Genomic DNA, 22,766 nt, shown 5'->3' with positions numbered 1-22,766 from the left:
TTTCGTATCCACATCCACACTCTCTCTCTGTCGGAAACTCTACAGTGTCCACATCCACTCAACCTTGTCCACATACACTCTTCTCCTTCGAGGAATCATCTCCTTCGCACTCTTCCATATCCACATCCTCTCTTTGTGTCGGAAACTCTACGGTGTCCACATTCACTCTTCCGTATCCACATCCAATATAGAATGATGACCCTTTCTATTTACTATACAAATCAAATTAAATCATATCATTCCGGTTTACACACATTAAACCAACTACACGTAAATTTTTTTTTAATTCCAAATCTAATAAACTACAACCACCCTTAGATCAAAATGTACTCTACAAATCATGTGGCTAATAATCAATCCCACATATCGATAAACCAAACACTATTTAATATTAACTGAACTAAAAATAGTCTATTTAGCCAGTATCGTTTTCTCCAATAGAACTCCAACTAGTTCTCTAAATCATTAAGGGCATAATGGTCCAAAACCATTTTCGATACTATCATTTTATGTGCCTCATGCAATAAATGTCTTTTGGTGTAAAAGAAATAGAAAAAGTGTCTAATTATGTAATTCACTCAAATAAAATCTTGTTCATGATACTGAGACAAGTAATAACTTTCATGCATTTTTTAGAAAATTAATTAGCAAAAAACAGATATGGTAATACAATTTTCTTTCCTTCACATTTATATATGTTTGTGTTAGTGATTAATATCCTGATGACTTGTTTTATGATTTATAATTGTCTAAAATTTGATGTAGGTCTTCCCATATATATGACTTACAAAAGTCAATGTGAGATAGTTTTTAACACATTTTTTGTATTTTTTTGTATTTCTTTTGTTTGTGTTTACGTATTCAAAAGGAAGCCTACAACAACCTTTATTTTGCATTTGATTTTTTAAGCTCCATTCCTTGCATAGTTCGTATTTTTCCAACATTTGGTTGAACCTTTATAATCCTTTGTGCAACAACCCTTCCTATCTAATAGAAAAGGATCCCATGATCCTGAACCGATTTTACCTGGGTTCGCAAGGCTCTTGCATTTTTAAAATTTTAGTGACTAAACACTAAATTTACTGAAAATATGACCTAGTAAATATGTTTTGTAGCAATTAATAGTAAGTTTGGACTCGGAATGTATTTTGGGTATATTTTTCTTAAGACAGAGTTCCTATTATATTTTCATGTCTCTAAAAAAGAAGACCATTCCCCATGTTTTGTGCGACTTTATAATGTCCACGATGATGCAGACAATTATTGTAACTCGTGATGAGTTTACTAAAGATGTTTTGTTAGTACAGGATTTTGAGTATAAAATTGTATACTTTTAGTTAACAACGTTTTCATTTATAAATATAAATGTATACAACTTATTCAATGCATATAAACTGCTAACACGCTATTATGAATATTTATGTCATTTTCTTATATTTTTTATTTCAAAGACAAAACAATTGATTTATGTGCGTAGTGTTTAGTTTTTGTTTGTTTCTATCAAAGACCCATTTTTTATTCTTCTAAAATACTATTTATTGGCTATACATCTGTATATAAAAGCCTCTTATTTAATCATTTCTAAATAGATATAAATAGCATAATATTTAGGTATTAAATATTACTGCAAATAGTTTATTAATTTTAAATAATATTAAATAGATTTTACTGGTTAACAGATACAGAGAAATAAATATGATGATCTTACTAATTTGAAATGTCTAAGACTCAATTTCAAGCCTAAGGGATTTATGGGAGAATTCTGGTGATGAAAACATATTGCATGCTACCAGAAGAAACCATCAACACCGTTGAAAGATCAAGTTTTTGCATCAAAACCCTAAAAGCAGGAGAAAATCTGATGAGACTTCTCAATTCGTTCAGTTTGATTAACTTTTTGTGGATGCCTCACCGATTAATTATATTTTTTAATTAAAAACTGTATTTATTGTTTGTCTTCCCGATCTGAAATATTTTCAAGTTTTAGATGATGATTATGATCAGACAATATAGGTCATCAGTCGCATATTTTGTGTATTGGATCTCATCAGGTTTGATGTTTTCCAGAATCTACAGCTTTTTTCAAGAATTATTTTAGTTTGAGACATGAAATCAGCTGCAGATTCTATAAAACATTAAACATGATGAGACCCAATACACAAAATATGTGGCTCATGACCTATATTGCTGGATCATAATCATCATCTAAAATTTGAAAATATTTCAGATCGGAGAGACAAACAATAAATACATTTTTTAATTAAAAAATATAATTAATCGGTGAGACATCCACAAACCGGTAAAACAAAGAGTCAAACAAATTGAACGAATTGAGAAGTCTCATCAGATTTTCTCCTGATTTTTGGTTTCTGATGTGGCAACTTGATCTTTCAATGGCGTTGATGATTTCTGGTGGTAGCTTTCAATGTTGTTTTCATCACGAGGATTCCCCGATAAATCGCCTAGACTAGATGATGAGTTGGGTGTGTGAGAATTTTTTTGAATTGGAAATTTTCCCTGGTTAATATAGTGATGCTGGAATGCTTGAAGAATTTAAAAGGGGCTGTCGATTTTGGTTCCTAATTAATTGAAGAAAGCATTTACTTTTGAAGAAGGTGGAGTTCATCCATGGAATTGTAACCATGTATGAAATGAGATTGCTGATGTAGAATTATTAATAACATGCTTCAATCTAATTTGCTGATTATTTTTGCTTAGGTGGATGTGCTTAGAAGCCTTCAAAGTATCTCTTATTATTTTGTATAAACTAGGGTCAAAGCCGTCCTACGGACGGGGTGTAAAGAAGAAAAACATTATGAACACATCTTAAATTTCATGGGAAAACAATCATAAGTTAGCAGCTTGAATCATAAGAAAGAAACACTATATGTAAGCGTGGATAAACTTTATGCGAACTAATAGAGATAATGTGGGTTATACTTCAAGAATTTGATATCTATAATAATGTTAAGTAGAAAGATAGGATCTCCACTCAATACATTCTTTATTGCTGATTAGAAGAATCGATTACAACACCAGAGATAATTTCATACGATTGACTTTCTTGCTCGCATGTGAGAAAGGACCTAGCTCATATGCTAAACACATTGTAATTCTATTCATGAATCTCATAGAAAATATCTAAAGACTATTTATACTTTTTGTTATAACCCTTCTTCTATCACGTGTCTTCCTCTCTCTGCTTATTTCTTCAACTCTTCTGCATTGACTTATTGACCAACACTTGCCACCTCAGCAGCTTTGTTTTTCCTCCTCGAGTAAGTATATTTATGTGGTGTAGTTATGTGACTGTTCGATATTAGTCTACTATAAGTCTATAACAAAGATCGATGAGTCTATTTTAGCAATGATGCGTTGCAATGATGATTTTCATGCAATATTCAGTATTATGTATGGAGATTGAAGAAACAAAATATGAATAAATACAATGAAGAACCATTTTATTAAAGAAACAAAATAGGAATAAATACAATGAAGAACCATTAATAAGATTTTAATTCACCCGTTTTAAAATAATTTGCATAACTGTATGAATATAGAAAACTAATCATCACAAACTCTATAAAACTTCCATAAGAAACGCTTGACATTTTCATTTAACAATGTGACACTATTGATTAATACATATGATCTTAACATACCTTCTGAACATTATTTCTATCGAAATATTTTCTCCATAAATATTCAAAATGCAATGTTTAGTATTTTAGCCAATTCGACCAAAATACCTGAAAACGCTATTGATAAATTATATTATATACAGATATAAATTAATATTTTATCATGTTTAAATATTTGGATACCCGTTTGATTTTCAGTTTGGTTTTAGCTCTTTGGGTTTAGAGAAATAGGGACCATTCACATTTCTGTAAATCACAGTTACGAATGAATGATTTAACAATAAATACTTTCTCAATATATAGGATAGTTTATCATATAATATATATATCTGAAATAAAATATATTCGAATATAATTAAAATAAGAATATTTTCGGAAATTTTGAACTAAAAGTCTATTGAATAATACAATATATTTTTGGGTTATCGGTTGGGTATTGAAGACGTTTTTTTTTAAAAAATATTTTACTTATTATTAAAATATAACAAAGAAAAGAAAATATTTTTAGGTTTCAAAATTTAAATAAACAATTGGCTAACGTCAAAATTATGAAACTTATAGTAGAACAATAATCAATTTTTTATACGCATTTTTAATTTAGTATAAACTATAGATGAAATTTGTTCATTCCGTATCTAAATGTACATTTGTTCATTCTGAATTGAAAAGTTTAAATGTTGAGATATAATTTTTCCTAGATAATTGAAATGCTTAAATAATTTATTGCAACATGTCTAGAGTATTATAGGTAGATATAGGTAGTGATTATATTTATGTTGCCTATATTATAGATAGTTTCTTTACTAAAGTATGAAACGTTTACAACTATTTGATGACATATATTTGAAGAATATAATTAATTATAAATCTGTAAACTTAGAAAGGGTTTAAGTATTTCCGTTGAAAGGGAAAAGGAATCAAATAATATATAGTTTATTGAAATAAAATGTATGTCATGGAATAATTTCAGTAATTAAAAAATATAGATTTTAAATAAGGCAAAGGCATGATTGTACCCACTTCCGTGGTGTTGCAAGGTCCAAGAAAAAAACGGAATAAAAGTTATTAGATACAAATCATTGATTGTCATATATACGTTAATCATATTAGGCAATTATGTAGTTTTTATTTAAGGAAAGTGCGAGAATATTCTCGTGCATACTATTTATCAATTTAATAGTTAGTTTAATAAAAAGTATAATATAAGTTAAGATGAACCAACCTATTTTTCTAAAAATTCTGAATTTCATTCTCATGGTGACACGTGGCTACAAAACAACGTTGTAATGTTTCTCAATTAATATATAAGGGACAGTATATTTTAAATCAATGTGAAGAACATACTATATGTTGTTTCGTTAGTTTTACTTAACTGTACTTAATTAAGCCTTAGTTAACTCTGTGTTAATGTTCTGTTAAATTATTTAAAGATGTGTCTTATTTAGCCCAATCAACTAAAGTTCATGATTTAAAACAAAAGTCAATAAAAAGTCAATGATTTAAGTTGTCTAAGTTAAAATTTATGCTTTAAATGGCCAAAAATTGAAAGTTCGGGATTTGAATGACCATTTTCCCATTAAAAATTACAGCCGCGTAAGTGTAATGTCCACTGATTTGTTAGTCTCTCGCACTATCACACAAAATGGCAGCCACAAACGAAACACTTGTCTACACCGAGACGACGCTTTAAAGTTTATCCTGTGAGAAAGATTACTGGTATATGTTGGAATACATGAACTCTACGCTGATATGTAAGTGTTCTTGAAGCTATTTTTACATTCCCCCTTAGTGTAAACAAATGATCACACATTGATAAAGTTCTTTGACTTGACCGATGCTTGTCACGAATTTTCTCCTTACAACTGTGATCTGTTTATTTGGAAATATCAGATGAACCAATAAAACATCTTCCCGATGTCGCATCTAGCCTAAACATGATAAGCCAAACTAACTCTTTTACGTGGTCCTATTACTTTTTAAGCTACAAACAATATAAAGAAGTGAAACTTGTCCTGAAAACCTGAACCCGCTTATCGTGTTACCGCCAATAACTGTGAATTCTTTTATCCTTTATCACCACGCTACAAAATCACCACCTAACAGAGAGAAAACCAATATATCTTGTCACACAATTCACAATATTCCCACAACATATATAGTAGTATAATATTCAACCTGCAGGCTGAAAGGTAGCTTTGATCTCCCCGGATAAAGAGAAAGATTGGCCACGTAACTTTCAGACAACACAATCCGTTTTTCCTTCTTGCGTACTACTTGCGTGCTTTAGAATTCATTATCCTTTCATCAGCTTATCAGTGTTTACAGTTAGAAACCATCCCAATTTAAATTAAGGCAAATGCCATTGTGAACAATAACCATAGACTTACAACATGTTGCCGGCCTTAAGAGATTCCCAAGCCCTGAGAACACATATTAAATGTTCGATTCAGTTACTACTTATCTTTCTCTATAAGTAACATTCATGGAAGATACAACAGAGCAGAGCATTTCCAATAACAACTCGGAGAGGCTATTAATGCAGGAAGATGGGATTCTAAAACTTTGCAATCCACACCAAGCGCCAATAGAAAACCACACCGAGCCTAAATTTGGTCAATTCGGTTTGGTTTCAGTATCTTACTGAAAACCGGATCGGCAATTCAGTAATCAGTATTAATTTTGATTTTCTTCTTACTCCGATCTCTTCTTCACGTTTCCATCTTCCCCATATGTTCTCAGTTTTGTGTGTTCCATTTCCATCACGGTTCGAATTATATTTAACCCTTAAACCGGGTTTTATAAGCAAAGAAATCGCAGGCTCTGATGATTTAAACCGGGTTTGAGAATCTGACTTCATCTTTTGTAAACCGGGTTCCATCTAAGCCTCCCTCCACGATCCTGTCTCAACTCTCAAAACTTTCAGACACCATTCTCGTTGTCGAATCTGGATTGGTTCAATTCAGTTGCAGGGAATCAACAAATGGGGTCTTCATCGTCGTTCTGGAACGTAGCTTATCGACAAGCTATGAAAAGCGGTGTGTTTGTCGCGAAAGTCTACTCCTTTCTCCATGTAACCACAACCTATCTCGCCTTCCCTGCTTTCGTGAGTCTCATCATTCCTTTCGTTCATCTAACAAAGCAAAAGCATCGAGATTGTCACAATTTTGTTTTTTTTGTTAATTGTCCTCTTCTTGAGTAGGCTTTTGGTCCGAGCATGATCCCGACGCTTCATCCTTCGGGGAATGTCGTATTGGCAGAACGTATCTCCACGCGGTCTCGGAAACTGAGTCGTGGAGATGTCATTGTGTTGCAATCTCCAGAAGACCCTAACAAGATTCCAATCAAGAGAGTGATCGGACTTGAAGGAGATTGTGTAAGCTTTGTAGTTGATCCTGAGAAGAACGATGAATCAAGAACCGTCGTGGTATGTTGTTTACTAACCCTCTTCTTCTTTCACTACGCTTATGAATTAGATTTGAACATATTAGTTACATTGTCGGAAAATTGGGTTGTTGTAAACCTTTCACATGAGAATGACAACTAATCAGTGAGTCTTGTAAGCTTTGTACTTTATGAAACTTTAGCCTTGATAGTACTACTAAGAAATGTTAATGCTATTTGTGTAGATACAGATTTGGTTTTAGTTTCTGTCTTGACATTGGCAATTACGATGTGTTCTTTACGTCAATTTGATCTGTTGACTTTATTTTCTTAGGTTCCTAAAGGGCATGTGTGGGTGCAAGGTGATTATACTCAGAACTCTAGAGACTCGAGAATCTTTGGTCCTTTACCTTATGGTCTTATTCGAGGCAGAGTGCTTTGGAGGGTATGTATATGTCTAACTTTGTACAGTCTTATTAGTCGAATCAAAAGTGTTTTTTTTTTTTGCATTTTATTTGGCAATCAATATGGTTTGGTATCAAATGATATTTAGGTTTGGCCATTTCAAGATTTTGGACCGATTGGACCGACCACAACTTAAAGAAATAAGGTTTGGGTCGGGTGTTATCTTGGTTGATCATTTGGCAAATGACCAAGACGGTTTGTTAGTGTAGTAGTCTTGTTGTTAAGTCAAGCGAGTCCGGTTAGCTATATAATGGAGAGACTGAAAGAGGGAGATACGATATGAGATCGATATAAAATAGTGTTGCTATCTTGTATGTAAGTCTACTGGATATTACAATTAAACGATTCATTTTTTATTAGATACCCCTGAACTAATTACCAAGGTTTTAGCATCTAATTAAAACTGAGCAACAATTTATGTTTCTTCGATGTTATATCTAAAACGGTAATATTTGTATACATATAGTTCTTAAGAAGCCTTGTTTGGATAGTCTAGCGAATATCAGAAAAATCTACTTTTTCTGTTGCTATTTTTGTTTTGTATAACCAAAGTTTTACTCTCTTGTGTATATTAAAAGTAGATTCAATCTCTTATGACTATTCTTGATTCCTGTGTTTTGTTAAGAAACACATTCTTGATTCTTGTGATTGAGACGAAGTTGGATTTTTACAAACGATGAAATGATGAATTAGATTCAATCTCTTGTGACCATTCTGTCTTTTGCTATTGAATTTATGATTACCAAAAAAAATCACAAGGATCAAGAATGTGTTTCTTAAGAAAACACAGGAATCAAGAATGTGTTTCTTTCACTCAGACTAAGTTGGATTTTTACAAACGACGAAATGATACTAATAACTAAATGCATTTAAATAAGCCAACATTAACCTTTTAAAAAATAAAATTTGATTTTTAACTAGTAGTACTAAGATGAAAAAGTTATTTGATCGATTTTATAAGTCACAACTTTCTTGTTTAAGTTTTTTTTTTTCAACTTCAGTCATCTATTTGAACTATCCATTTCAACTGCTAATTCAATTGGTAATTGATGAGTGACTGAATATCTAGTAGTTTATTATAAAATCGATCAATTGACTTTTGCATCTTAGTACTACTAGTTAAAATTTAATGAAAACGTTATCTGAGTTTTTAGTTAATGTGTATTTCTGTAATCGTTCACATGTTTATTTTGGCACAAATCACATAGTGGTGGATTCATCTATTAACATATTTAATTGCACAAATTTTGTTTATTTTAAGATTATAACAAATGGTTGATTTCCCTTAGCAGAAAATACGGGATCTCGCGCATAGAGTTCAAAGGCACCAATCAATGAACCTTGTAATGCTTCGAGATCACTGGCTAGCCTAGAAATCATAAATTTCTTAAACACCGAGCAAATCAGACACACTTTCGAGCAGCCATCTATTAGCAAAAACAAAACTAAATGATCATTACGCTGCATGAGCTAGCTACTTCATTACTAGCTACGGAGAGATAAAGTTCTTTATTTGATAATACAAACATCAGCTGGACCCTATCTAACTTTATCAACGGAGAGTAACCGTCACTTTCTAGATTAACTCATGATTTACATCAGTCATGTGAGGAACAAGCATCTAATCATTCTTACCAACGATCACTCATGTGAACAAACAACTAATCATTAGGCTGCATGAACTAGCAACTTCATTATTAGCTTGCCACAACATTACTAGCTAGCCAGAGATAGAGTTCTTAATTCCATAACACAAACATCAACTGGACCCTAAGGTATCTCTTTCAACAGAGAATAACCACCACTCTCTGGATCAACTCTTGATTTGCATCAATCATGTGAGTAATAAGCAGCTGATCATTCCTACCAATGATCAGTCACGTGAAGAAAAAACCGCTAATCATTCCTACCAAAGATCAATGATGCAAGGAACAAGCAGCTACCCATTCCTATTTCCTACTAACGATAAGCAACTAACCTTTGAGAAGTAGGAAACGAATCCGTGTGATCTGTGAATCCTAAGAAACTGGAGCGAAACTGATCCGACTTTTCTGCTGCAAGAGGAATTATATGAACAATTAGAAGAGATCGCCGGTGCTAGATCTGGGAAACTTCTTCTTCAATCTTCGTGAAGATTATAAAGTATAACCGTCCACACTCTGCAGAGCGCTAAACGACGCCGTGTCGTTGCGTATGTACCAAAAAGGGATGGGAAAATGGAGAAAAATAAACCGAATCAAATCCAAAATTGAACCATATTTTATTTTAAACCGTTTGATCTCATTACTTTTTAAGGGAGCCAAATAGAAATTCACTAAAATTTATTATATACTAGGGTCGGCCCGGGCTACGCCCGGATTTTTTGTTTAAATTTTAGTTTTGTATTATATATTTTATATGTTAATTTTGATATATAAATATTATAATATATTATAAAAATATAAGTATTTAGACAATTATAAAAAAGGAGGATTCAATTATTTTATACTCCCTCCGGATACGAAAGTAAGATGTTCTATATTTTTATCTTGTATACAAATGTATGATGTTTTGAGATATAATTAATGCATTTATTTTTAAAATTTAAATATAAATTAAAAAGTAAAATTATGAGTGGTGAAACTTTATTGATATAATCAAAAAGTAACAACTAAAATATTGTATTTATTGTTTCTTAATATGTGTGTAAAACCTTAAACATCTTATATTTAAATCCAGAGGGAGTATATTTTTATTTTCTTTATATTTTGTTCAATTTTTTGGAACTATTATTTTTGGAAATTTGTTTTGATCATCTATTAGCTTTTAGTTGTTGTTTTGCGTTAATACCTTGTTAATTTCACTTAGAGAAAAAGACTAAAATAGCACTAAATCAAGTTTTTGTTCTCAAACTAGCACTCAAGGTCAAAAGTCACAAAAATAGTACTTAATGTTTTATCAAAAGTCATAAACTTAGGGTTTAGAGTTAAAGGGTAGGGTTTAGAGTTAAAGGGTAGGGTTTAGGATTTAGGGTTTAGGGTTTAGAGTTTAGGGTTTAGGGTTTAGGGTCAATGGGATTCACTTCTTTGATATATAGTTTTTAATATTGGTTTGATAAAACATTTAAAATCAACTCAGCGATTCCGATATTTTTTGTTATTACGAATTTTCTCATGTTAATTATCTCTTTGAATTTTTTGAACAAAAAAAGCAGTGAGTAATTTTGTTATACGGCATTAGCTTCACGATTCTAATCAAATCACTGAAATTATAGATTACACACTTTATTACGAAAGAAACGGATGCGTGGATAAAAATTAAGTGAATAACAAAGTTGATCTTATACGGCAATATATTGATCTCAACCATAGCACTGACACATTGACATGCCATAGTTTCTTCTTTACCACTTTGTGTCATCCTTTTAAACCCCTGAACACAAAAAAAGCATCAACTTACAATAAGCTACATGAGCTGCAACGAAGCGCAAATAACACCAATAATTATTCCACTGAATCAAACTTAGAATTGACTCATCAAATACCAATAGAAAACTCAACTCTTTGTTTGAATCTATTGAAGAAAGTCAGAATCTTTTGGCAAAAGACGAACCTGTTATCAAGCTGGTCACCTATATCAAATTCAAGAGGGAAAAAAAAAGATTCTTTGACTACCCCTAACTTGAGTGGAATCTAAACGAAGCTGACAAAGATGTGATCATCAATAAACTTTGAGAACGATACGTAGCTGCAAAATTCAGTGAAAGGCCAATAAAGTGCTTTACTTTTCTGTGACTCGTTGATATTGTCCTAGAAAATGAACAGCAATCGAAGGGGAAGCATAAAGGAGATTATCAAAGGGAGAAGAATTAAAAAAAAACAATAAAAGAACAAACTGAAACAAAATCAATCACCAAAATCGAAATCTAAATCATCTCCCATAACGAAGCTTTTGAATTAAAAAATTGATAATCAATACATGAATAAATTTAACAGAATCCACAAACAAAATCAAAAACGAAATCATCTCCCATAAACTAAAGCTTTTGAAAAAGTTTGATCATTATGAGTTTCAAAGCCAATATATCAAGAGGAAAGAACTTATAAAATTCAGAGGATAAACTTAAACACGATGAGGTTCACCGGAAATTTTAATATCAGTGAACTTTGAGAACAATTTAGTATATGAAAGATGAGTAGTAGGAAGAAGAATAGATCGTGACTTACAACGGAGTAATACCGAGATATTTATACCCAGAAATTACAGATCCCGCCGACGTGAAACACGCATTGAAGAACTCTTAGTGGGCGACTGTATTAATGGAATTAAACACATAGAATCCATAACGCAATCCGTTTCGAGAAATCGAGGAAATTGATCGTTACCGTCGCCGCAGAACAAAGTGACACGAAGAACAAACATGTTTTTGACGTTTACGGATTACGGTTAGCGTGAAGAATGTGGGGCCGGGCCGACAGCAATTAAGCCCAACAGCATACACAAACACAATACGATCAAAAGCCAATGCGATAACAACATTTAATGAAACAGAGCGTTTTGCTCGGATGGACAGGTGTCGACTCCACAGCCTCCGAATTGATGACCTGGAATCCGACGTGGACGCACAGGAGTGAAGCAAACATTTTTTATATATATAGATTTATATCTGTAGTTAGAGTGTGTGTATTAAAGATATGTAATCTTACTATATGAATTTATAATACTATAAACTAGATGATAACCCGCACCCTGTGCGGGAAGAATTTATGAAAACAATAATATTTTGTGATTATAAACATTAAGTGTTTTATTATACATTTTTTCATTTTAATAATAGTTAAAAATATGTATATATCGAGTAATAACCACTTACCGGTACCTTATATGGGATGAACGTTGTATATATAAATGACTTTATATATATATTTTGACGTCAATGAATTTATATATTATTACTTATTTTGTTCATGTGTATCTTGTTATAATAAAAATGTTAAATCATTAATCAAAAAATAATTAATATGAGGATTTTAACAGTTGTAGTAATTTATAATCATTTTTAAAATAAAAATGCACCATATACTAAAAGTATAAATTTTAATTTTATGATTAATTTGATTATTTAATTTATTTTAATAATATAAATTAATTAAAAATGATGGAGAATACACAAATTATTATTAAAATCATTAATTATTATATATATTAGTCATATTATACTGATATGTTATGGAATTTAAACCATCAACGTAAGATTTTCTTGCTATTGAGCGAGTTTTGCCGGGCACATGACAACTTTTTTAATAAAATACTGAGTTTTGTTGGAAAATATACGTAGAAAATAATGACAACTTAATAGTATTCATTTTACCTATAGTAAAGAGATATTCACTTTGACACAATTTAACATTTTCATAACATTAAGCATAATTAACCAATATATATATTAACGGTGTGTTATCAAAAAGTCATATCCTTGTATACCAAACATCATTTTGATTTTCTTAAAAATTATCATTGAGATGAAAATGGTATATGTATATATGTGTGTATAAATAAAACTACTGACGGTAGTTATAACGATTGACTTATTGATACTGATTTACTCATTGACTCACAACTTTTTATTTGAACTTTGTAGCAATTAGAATATAACCTCGTACGTTTTATATGCTACATTACACGATAAACAATAAAATGTATGAGTTTCATATTTAAGTATTTGTATTCAGTGACCAAGATAAAGCAAAGCATTCATATGAGCATAATCAACAGTGAAAATACATATTTTTAGAATTTCTAATATCTCAAACCCCATAGCGTCGTCTCGCTAGAAAAATAATCAATCTATAAAGCATTGATCTCTTAAATTAAGATTTAATAAGAATAATATAGAATCGCACTGTATAATATAATCAACACATGTCATGAAGAGAAAGAAGCCATGTACTATAACATATGTATAACTGGAAGAACGCATCTCTGCAATGACAAAAATTGATTTGATAATTTTAATACATGAAAAGATAATGAAACTGCAAAATACTTATTTAAAAACAATGTTTTGGTGGTAAGTTGCTGGAGGATAAAATAAAGAAACAGAGCTGTCGTGAAGAAGGAAAAAAACAGAGCAAGTAAGGTAAACCAAAGCACACTGAAAATTCAAGCCAAGATATTAGTGAGTTCAGACAGCAAACAGCTTATCTGAAAACAACCTCGTTAGTTCAGCCAAAGCATAAAAGCTTCATCTTTACAAACACACCATATAAGACGGTCAAAGAGTCTTCCTTTTGCCTTGATGAGAGAAGAGCATATTAGCGTTTGTATAGAGTTGATACATATGATGTCTAGAGCTTTAAGTGTTTTGATATCGTCACAATTCAATTCAATAATATATTGTGCACGGTTAGTTGTTTTGAAGACAATGCTCTCTTGCCTAAAGAGAGTTTCAAATCTACTCTTGGATTTTCACAGCCTTACTCTTTTGCATGCGGAGAGAATAACGGCTATTATTTCCGTACCTATAACACGAAGTTCAGCGTTCTGCCTTCAGCCTGAGTCCTCTCCCCTATCAATCCATATCATTATCAATCGCAGCTCGTGAGTGCTGGAAACATGCTTCACGCCATCATGAACTCACGATCTTCTTGTCTCAGAATAAAAAGAAGCGCGTGAGTACTGGAAACTCAATCACCAAGCTCGCCTTCTTGTCTTAGCCGGTGTATATATTGTCTCATACCAACACGATCGTCTCTATGATTATATATAGATTCTTAAGACAACAAAGAAAGTGACCAAATTCTTATCGTCTCTACGTCGAGAAGAAAACAAAAAAAGTTACGTTGAAAAGAAAGTTAAGTTGGAAAATATCGTCGAAAAGAAAGTGACCAGATTATTAAGGAATGTAATGGCTGCATTAAATTCATATTGTTTGCTTCCGTGTGTTCTCTGCACGACACGACACACGTAGTCAAATAAAGACTTCTCATGATGTCACGTCAATGCTACCAATAGACATTTAAGGAAACCCTTAAAAATGCTTCTCCTTTAATATATAGGGGATAAAGAAATCATTATTTTACCTATTAAGATCTTTGTAGTCTCTTTTGCTTTGCCTCTATATTAGCTGTTTCATATAGTATGTCGGTTTCTAGTTTAGATTGTCTTCTTGCCTTGGTACCATGTGGAAACGAATGCTCTCTTGTTTTACCTTTTTCACAGCTTCTTGTGTTTTTGAAACTAGTGAACATTCCTTTCTCGTTTTGCAGGCGTTGTTAATCCGGAACTCGGGGTAGCTCTCTATTGTTGTTGTTGTGACTATTTTTTTAGTGTTGAGAATGTGCATTGTTGGAAACAAGAAGAAGGGAAACAGATCATTGAAGGAAATAGGAACTTTTATGATGACTACATGTTTCATTGCTAATTACCAATCCGTTCTAGTTTGCCAGGTAAATAAATACATACCTCTCCTTCATTTTACTACATTTCATTGCCTCTCCTTAATATTTTACTAGTCTAATAGCTGTTTCGTCGACATGTTTTGGGATATTATAGTTCCATTTGTTAATGCATTAACCATAGTGTATATGATGTTCAACCCAGAGCCGGTCCTACAAATTTAAGAGCTACAAGCAAAAACAAAAAAAAATGTGGCATGTAATGCAGGAGAAGGGATTAGAACCCACCATGAGGTGTTGAGAAAATATGCATGTAGACCACTAGACCAACACGGAGTTTTAAAAAATGTGGCCGATATTTTACTTATTACAAAGGCGGCCGCAAGCACATGTTTCCTCTGCTTTCGGCCAGGGCCGCCTCTGGTTCAACCTTTCTTTTTTAAATCTTTGCAGGCAGAATATTTCAGACAGTTACTTAAGCCTGTAACGTAGTCTGGTTTCTGGAGTTTCCGTTAATTGGGCGTCTGTCTTTTGATTACTGTGAGATATTTAATAAGAGTTTGGTATTCTGAAGACAACTGAACTCTGTTTGGTGGGGTAAGGGCTCTGGTGGAGACTCTTCAGTCTGATGGCCATAACAACTTGATTTAGCATTTGGCTAAGTTGTCAACGTAGTGTTTGTTTAGTAGTGTAACCGAGCAGCTCCAAGCTTAACGAAGACAGGGACTTGTTTTTTTCACATTTTAGCTTTGCACGGGCATTCTCTAATGCAGAACAATCAGCATCCCTACTTCTCCGACGTAATGGGAGACGGAAACATGAACAGCGTCCCGGCGGATGCATCAGCGTCATCCTTTGATGCTTTGTTCCCGCCATGTGCCAACTTACCATTCCATGGTGTTGAACTTCAACCCTCTTCGGTCAGTCCAAAGAACTTTGTCGTTTTCGACCAAACATATGACCGCAGCCAAGTGATGTACCATCCTGAGCTGACACTTAGGCTCGTGAACTCCGGATTAGCTTCTTCGTTTCAGAACGAGTATGTTGTGGGAGGTTATGGTAACTATGGCCAACAAGAAGTATCATCATCCTCTTCTCACCAATAAGATCCTAATGAGATTGATGCTCTCTTGATGAGCACAGATGAAGATGAAGAAGATGATGAGAGTGAGGATGGTGGTGATTCAGAAGAGGTCAACAGCACAACCGGTGATTTTAGGATAAATCATTACTTTAATTAATATTATTATTTAAATTTTATTTTAATATAAATATATATCTATCATGATATATTTAAAATAATTAATAAACATTAACCTATTCAACCGATATATACTATTATTTCAGAAAATATATTTTAATATATACATTTATTATTATGATATTTAGGTTATAAATTAATTTGTTTACTTGTCATATTCTCCATAATTTTAGATAATTTTGTTTATTTGTCTTGCTCTCCATAATCTTAATAAATAATTGTAGGGAAAATTTTATGTTTACCACTTTCATGATACTACTTTTCATCATTACAACCACTAAAGAGACATTTTCAAAAATACATTCTTCGTTAAGTGGCAAAAGACTCTTATACTCTTGTTATCTATATATATAATAAATCATTATTTAAATAAAAAAATTTATGTTCTCGAATTATAATTTTTCAAATTCAAACTTTTTTATAAATATTTTTTTGAATTTTTTTTTTTCAAAATTTCTTTTTGAAAATCGAAAACTATGTGTGAAACTATTTTTTTTAAAAAAAAAATTATATATTTTTAAGTATTTATTTATATATTTATTAGAATCCTAAATTTCACATTCCATAAACCTTACCTCACCTCTCAACCCTAAACTCTAAGTCCAGATTAGTTAACCCCAGGGGTATAAGTGTCTTTTACCCTTCCTTAAAAGAAGTGAGAGTAACAATGATTAGTGTAAAAATGATTAGTGTAAACATGAAAAGTGGTACTATGAATGTGGTATTTGTGGCAATTTCTCATAATTCTAATGATTTAGCTAATAATTGATTGAAAATAATTAAAATATATCATAGTTAAATTTATATTATATTTACTTTACGATGAAAAAAAATTATATTTATTTTACTAATATTATTATATATATATTTATATTATATTTGGTTTAGTGATATTAAATCAGCTCAATTTTAATATATATATATATATATATGATATAATAAATCATCTATTTCTTAAGAATTTTTTTGGACAGTACATTGCCAAAGATTTCTAGAATATTTATAGTATTATTTGCGAATGATTTTTTTTGCTCTTACGTTAAAAGTTAAAGCATTTAATATATTTATTACCTTTAATAAATAAATAAATCAGATTTATATATATATATATATATATATATATATATATAATTACTCATAATTAAAAAAATCATTAATTTGATAATATAATTATCCAAAAATATTTTACATCACAACTTTATAAAAATAAATATAAATCCATGTATATAGTTTTACGTAGTAAAAGATATTTTATTAAAATAGAAAAAACTTGGGGAAATTTCATGTTTACCGCTTTCATGATACTATTATTCATCTTTACCACCACTAGAATGACATTTTCAAAAATACATTCTTCATTAAGTGGCAAAAGAATTTTATACATTTGTTCTTTCTGTATATATAATAAAAAATTATTTAAATAAATAATAAATAAATAAATATAATATTTTTTTTATTTATTTTCGAGTTATATTTTTCAAATTCAAACTTTTTTATAGTTTTTTTTTTTTGCATTTTTTCGATTTTTGTATATATTTTTTAAAAATTTCTTTTCATTAGAATCATAAGTTTCACATTCCAAAGACCCTACACCATCCCTTAATTATAAACCCTAAGTTTAGATTAGTTAACCCTAGGGTAATAAATGTCTTTTGACATGAAAAATGATATTATGAATGTGGTATTTTTGACAATTTCCAAAAAAACTATCATATATAAATTTTTAGTACTTAATTAATTATTAAATATTTCAAAAGCATTAAAATATTTTTTAATGGTTTTGAATTGATAATAAATCTATTTACAATTTTTTTGTAAAATTATTAAGCTTGTAAGTACGGATAAAACTCAAATCTACTTTTTCGGTTGCTATTTTTGTTTTGTATAACCAAAATTGTACTCTCTTGTGTATATAAAGTAGATTTAGTCTTTTATGACCGTTCTGTCTTTTGCTACTGAAATTAAGTTTACCAAAAAATCAGAAGAATCAGGAATCATGCTGGTCACTAGAGGCAAAATTTAACATCTCGGCTTCCCTAGCATCCAATGACCGAAGTGCTGATAATGGAAGCTGTTACGGATACTCACCACTAGACTGGATCCACTTTGGTGGGGACCAGGATACACCGACTTATTCAAAAAAAAAACACAAGAATCGAGAATGATTTTCTTTCACTGAGACGAAGTTGGATTTTTTTTAAAACGATAAAAGATACTAATAACTAATGTATTAAAATAAGCCAAAATTAAAAAAAAGATGTTTTTTTTTCCTGTTTTTGCAGTGTGAACGGTTACTTGTAAAATTTAGTTACACGGTATTAGTAAAAAATGTAATCTATAATAGTTAATAATTAATTTTTCAGTATTTTGACTAGTTATTTTAGTTTTTGGGCATAAAGTAGATGTTGACCCATATAGTTTATTAGATTATGAGTGTAATTGGTAATGTTAGGAGAAAAATGAAATGAAATAAAAAAGTAAGAAAGAGAAGAAAAGGAAAATAAAAATAAAGTTATTCTATGAGAACTTAGAGAAATACCGAGGGTATACTTTCTTTTGTTTAAACAGTAAATTAGAAAATACTCTCTTTGTTTTATTTTAGTTGTCGTTTTAGGTTTATGCACACATATTAAAAAAATATTTAATTTTGCATATTTTCAAAATAAAAACATCATTACATATACACCTAACCATATTTCAACCAATAGAAAAATAAACATGAGAATATTGTTAAATAAAATTGAAAACATAAAACGACACTTAATATGAAACAAAATTTTAACCCTAAAACAACAAATAATATGAAATGGGGGAGTAATAATTTTGTCTCATTAGTAACAAATTAGCACAACTTAGAGTAATAAGCTTTTCTGCCAATATTATTAAAATTGGTATTACGAAATATTTATTAACTAACTGAATTTTATGTTGTTACTAAATGTATTATAAATACCTTTAAAACATGTAACTACATGTTTTTAATATTTTCTTGTAAAAATTAATAACAATCACACAAAACACAATTGAAAAGTTAATTATAATGGCCATAGAAATACATAGTTTAAGGTATAAGCCCATTAGGTTTCTGTAAATTTTTTTGTAAGAGAATATACATTTTAAATAATTTAATACATATTATTATTCTGTGAACTATGAGTATGAGTTCAATTTTATGGTTATTGAATATACAAATTAAGGACACGTGGGCCAATATAAAGGGCTTTTCGAATTGGGTTGGAATATGGCGTGAAATGTTTAGTTAATATTCAGCGATTCTGTTTTTTTTTTTAAACGAGTGGCACTCAACCTTAAATAATGAGATGAATAGGGGTGGGCGTTCGGGTACCCATTCGGGTTCGGTTCGGGTTTATTCGGGTTTCGGGTTTTCGGGGTTAAAGATTTTAGCTCCATTCGGGTATTTCTAAATTTCGGTTCGGGTTCGGTTCGGATCTTTGCGGGTTCGGTTCGGGTTCGGATAACCCATTTAAATGATTTTTAAAATTTTAAAATTCAATATATAGTTTCAATTTCTCAAAATCTGTAAATAAAATACTATATAACATATAAACTTGAATAACATATGTCAGAGTACCTAAACTTAACATATAAATTGGTTTGTTTGAATATTTTGATAGACAATCAGTAGACATTTCAACTATTTTTGGTGTTTTGAGTATATTTTATACTATTTTAGAAATTTACTTTTGAATATTTGTATATATTTTCAAGTATTTTAGACAACTTAAAACTATCTTATATATTTTGAATGTTTTTAATATACATTGAATCTAAAAATAATTAATATATTTAGATATATAAATCTATTTCGGATACATTCGGGTACCCGAAATATTTCGGTTCGGGTCGGGTTCGGTTTCGGTTCTCTGGATACCAAAATTTTGAACCCGTTCGGATATTTAATCAATTTCGGTTCGGATTCGGTACTACTTTTTCGGATCGGGTTCGGTTCGGTTCTTCGGATTCGGATTTTTTGCCCAGCCCTAAGATGAAGTGAGAGTTATTTTCCTTGTGTACTTCACTTTTAATAGTTTAGATGTTTCTTTAAAATTAAAATCTATTTTAGAGTTTTTTACATTAGTATCCTTATAAAACCTTTGATAAAAACAAATTATTTACATGTAAAATATTTTAGGACCTTTTTTAAACCAAATTTAACGAATGTTTAAAATTTTTCTATATAAAAATGTGTATATATAAAAAAATATTGGCCATTAACTATCAAGAAACTACGGGGGACACGGATTTGGGGCCTTTGGCCCAGTGGTCGCACCACTTGCCCCCCATACAGCCGGCCCTGATGAGACCTGCCGTTCTGCAGCCACCGAAGTATAGAAGCGATCCCTGTTGATCTGAAGAAGATTACTAGATTTGAAGTCACACCAAAAGAAACTCCTTTGCAAAGTTGAATCGAGGGTTTGCTTGGAACGTAAGGAGAGAGATGGCAACGAGGACGATGAGAGCGATAAGAGGCCAAGTAAGCTACATCCGATCCCTTTAGATCTAGAGGTAGAGATAATGAACATATTGCCTGTAAAGTCTCTTATGAGGTCCCGATGCGTGTCGAAGGTGTGGTCTTCCATCATCCGAAGCCAAGGGTTCGTCCATGCTTACTACGGTATGTCCGCTGCAACCTGATCCCGGTTTATAGTCGCTTTCAGCAACAGTGCATACATCAGGAGTGGTGCAGAGCGTCTGTTCATATTCTCTTCTTCACTCCAGGAGGGAGAGGAATCTTCTTCTTTGGTTGCCAATATCGACATGACAATACCTTTGTTGAGCTTGTGTCACTTTTCCAGGTGTCATTCCGTCTGTGGCTTTATCGTTTGTTGTTATGGTTTTCAGTTACATTGCCATGTAAAGGAAACCGCACATCCTTAGGATACGATCCTATTGATGGTCAATTCAAAGCATTGACCCACCCTGGTGCCTACTCCTGACCTGCAGGGTAATAATAGTTTTCGACTGCACGAGGTTATCAGACTTGGAGGCGGCCGAGGAGGACGAGGAGCAAAATCTCGTAATGAGTTAACCTCCCCGCCTTATTGCCCTCTAACGGATGGACTATGCATTAATGGTTTTATGTATAGTGGGGCTTGGGCCCCAAGACCGAATCTGGTGATTGTTTGTTTTGATGTTAGACATGAGAAGATAAGTTTTAACAAAATGCCTAAGGATGTCCTGATTATGCTGAGTTATTCAGTGTTGATAGAATACAAAGGGAAGTTAGCTTCCATTGTTAGACACCGATCTTTGAGCTTCCGCAGTTTTGATATATGGATTTTAGAGGATGTGAAGAAAGGTGACTGGTCCAAGCAAACATTTGAGCTTCCTTACGATTTGGTGAATATGACTTCCCCCGGTACTAACAAGGCTGGTGAAATCATTTTTGCTCCAAAAGAACTGTCACGTGATGCACAACCCTTCTACATTTTATACTACAATATTGAAAGAAAAGACTTGAGAAGAGTTTGGATCCATGGGATTGCTGAAGATGAAGGTTTTAGGCGCCGTTATGGACTGGTGAGCGATTGCAATGTCTCTGTCTCACCCCAACATGTTGAAAGTATTGCCTTTTTATAAATGTATTTTATGTATTTTGGTTTGTTTCTCAAACCCGGTTTACAAGAGTTAAATAGAGACTGCGTTGCTTATAAAACCCGATTAAAGGTTTAAGATAATTTGAACGATTATGAAGAATGGAAATAAGGGAATTGGAGAGGTAAAGAAAGAGGGAGTTCAGAGAGATGAACGTGGACATGTGGTGTTTTTTTAAAAAACTTAGGGTTGAAATCAAACAGTCAGTTCACCTATACCGAACCGAATGTTGAATTAAAATATTTACATTGCCAATCGGTTTGGAGTGAGAAACTGCAGCCAAACCGCATTGACCAAATAAGATATTTAAGAGCCGGTTATTAACTTTTTTAGTTAAAAGTTAGGAGACGGTTTTTTATATTTCGCTAAGAATTCCACTCTAAAAACCCCCCATTAATCATGCTATAAAGGTGCGAGGTTCCGAAAACTAAATGAGTGAGACTGATGATTCTATGTTATATTATTTATCATTATTGAAGTATCAGCTTGTAAACATAAACAAGAGATGATAGACTGTGCCAGCAAAGTAATATATATATATTATTGCCAAAAGAAACCTTGATGTGAGTTCGTCTTCCTCTAATGAACATACTCTTTTTATCCGTCTCCATCTCTCTTGTGTCTTTATGGTTTTCTTCATTTCTTTGATGAGTGGAGTGTAGACAATATATTATTTAATTCAATTTTGTAACTAGCTTCTTTTTTTAACACACTTTTTGTACACATTTTTGTAACTAGCTAGTTAGCTGTTTATTCACGGTTTCCTTTGAACATGCAAAAAAAAGAGAAAAAATATCTTATTTAACATCCCCTACATATTATTTGTGAAACATTACAACTTCTTTTTGTAGCCACATGTCATCACTAGGATGATTCTTAGAATTACTAGAGAAATAGGTTGGTCCATCTAATTATATAATAAACTTTTTATTAAACTAACCATAAATTCATTATTAATGTCAATTATTATTTCCTTCAATAAAGATTACGGAATTGCCTAATGTGGGTAAAGTATATATGACAATT

The 22,766-nt window shown here is 31.6% G+C and overlaps 3 protein-coding genes, 1 long non-coding RNA gene and 1 pseudogene across 6 annotated transcripts; 4 read left to right on the top strand and 1 right to left on the bottom strand.

Moving 5' to 3' along the window:
- Positions 1-5,393: 5,393 nt before the first annotated feature.
- On the bottom strand, positions 5,394-9,650 carry LOC106301826. 2 transcript variants are annotated; one of them, XR_001262292.1, is made up of 4 exons: positions 9,466-9,650; positions 6,029-6,061; positions 5,817-5,949; positions 5,394-5,737 (listed from the first exon to the last, which is right to left on the bottom strand). It is a non-coding gene; the product is annotated as an uncharacterized LOC106301826 (long non-coding RNA). The 2 variants fall into 2 exon arrangements; XR_001262293.1 differs by having other exon boundaries at positions 5,817-5,939; positions 9,466-9,649.
- Positions 6,068-7,846, top strand: LOC106301824 (mitochondrial inner membrane protease subunit 1). 2 transcript variants are annotated; one of them, XM_013738306.1, is made up of 4 exons: positions 6,068-6,744; positions 6,841-7,065; positions 7,357-7,467; positions 7,576-7,846. In XM_013738306.1, exons 1-4 carry the CDS (start codon positions 6,622-6,624, stop codon positions 7,621-7,623), a joined length of 507 nt encoding a protein of 168 aa, XP_013593760.1. In that variant the 5' UTR covers positions 6,068-6,621; the 3' UTR covers positions 7,624-7,846. The 2 variants fall into 2 exon arrangements, with proteins under 2 accessions (XP_013593760.1, XP_013593759.1); XM_013738305.1 differs by having other exon boundaries at positions 7,357-7,719.
- A 5,118-nt stretch (positions 9,651-14,768) lies between the features above and the next one.
- Positions 14,769-15,432, top strand: LOC106305434. Its single transcript, XM_013741804.1, has 2 exons — positions 14,769-14,914; positions 15,317-15,432. The coding sequence occupies exons 1-2, from the start codon at positions 14,804-14,806 to the stop codon at positions 15,353-15,355; spliced, it is 150 nt and encodes a 49-aa protein (XP_013597258.1). The 5' UTR covers positions 14,769-14,803; the 3' UTR covers positions 15,356-15,432.
- Positions 15,433-15,630: 198 nt separating this feature from the next.
- Positions 15,631-16,893, top strand: LOC106302701 (annotated as a pseudogene).
- A 3,489-nt stretch (positions 16,894-20,382) lies between these two features.
- On the top strand, positions 20,383-21,799 carry LOC106304084 (F-box protein At1g30790-like). Its single transcript, XM_013740470.1, has 2 exons — positions 20,383-20,941; positions 21,090-21,799. Exons 1-2 carry the CDS (start codon positions 20,699-20,701, stop codon positions 21,723-21,725), a joined length of 879 nt encoding a protein of 292 aa, XP_013595924.1. The 5' UTR covers positions 20,383-20,698; the 3' UTR covers positions 21,726-21,799.
- Positions 21,800-22,766: the final 967 nt, after the last annotated feature.

The sequence above is a fragment of the Brassica oleracea genome, chromosome C7 (genome assembly GCF_000695525.1).
Source record: "Brassica oleracea var. oleracea cultivar TO1000 chromosome C7, BOL, whole genome shotgun sequence".
NCBI lineage: Eukaryota > Viridiplantae > Streptophyta > Magnoliopsida > Brassicales > Brassicaceae > Brassica > Brassica oleracea.
This window is presented reverse-complemented; position numbering and strand designations above follow the sequence as displayed.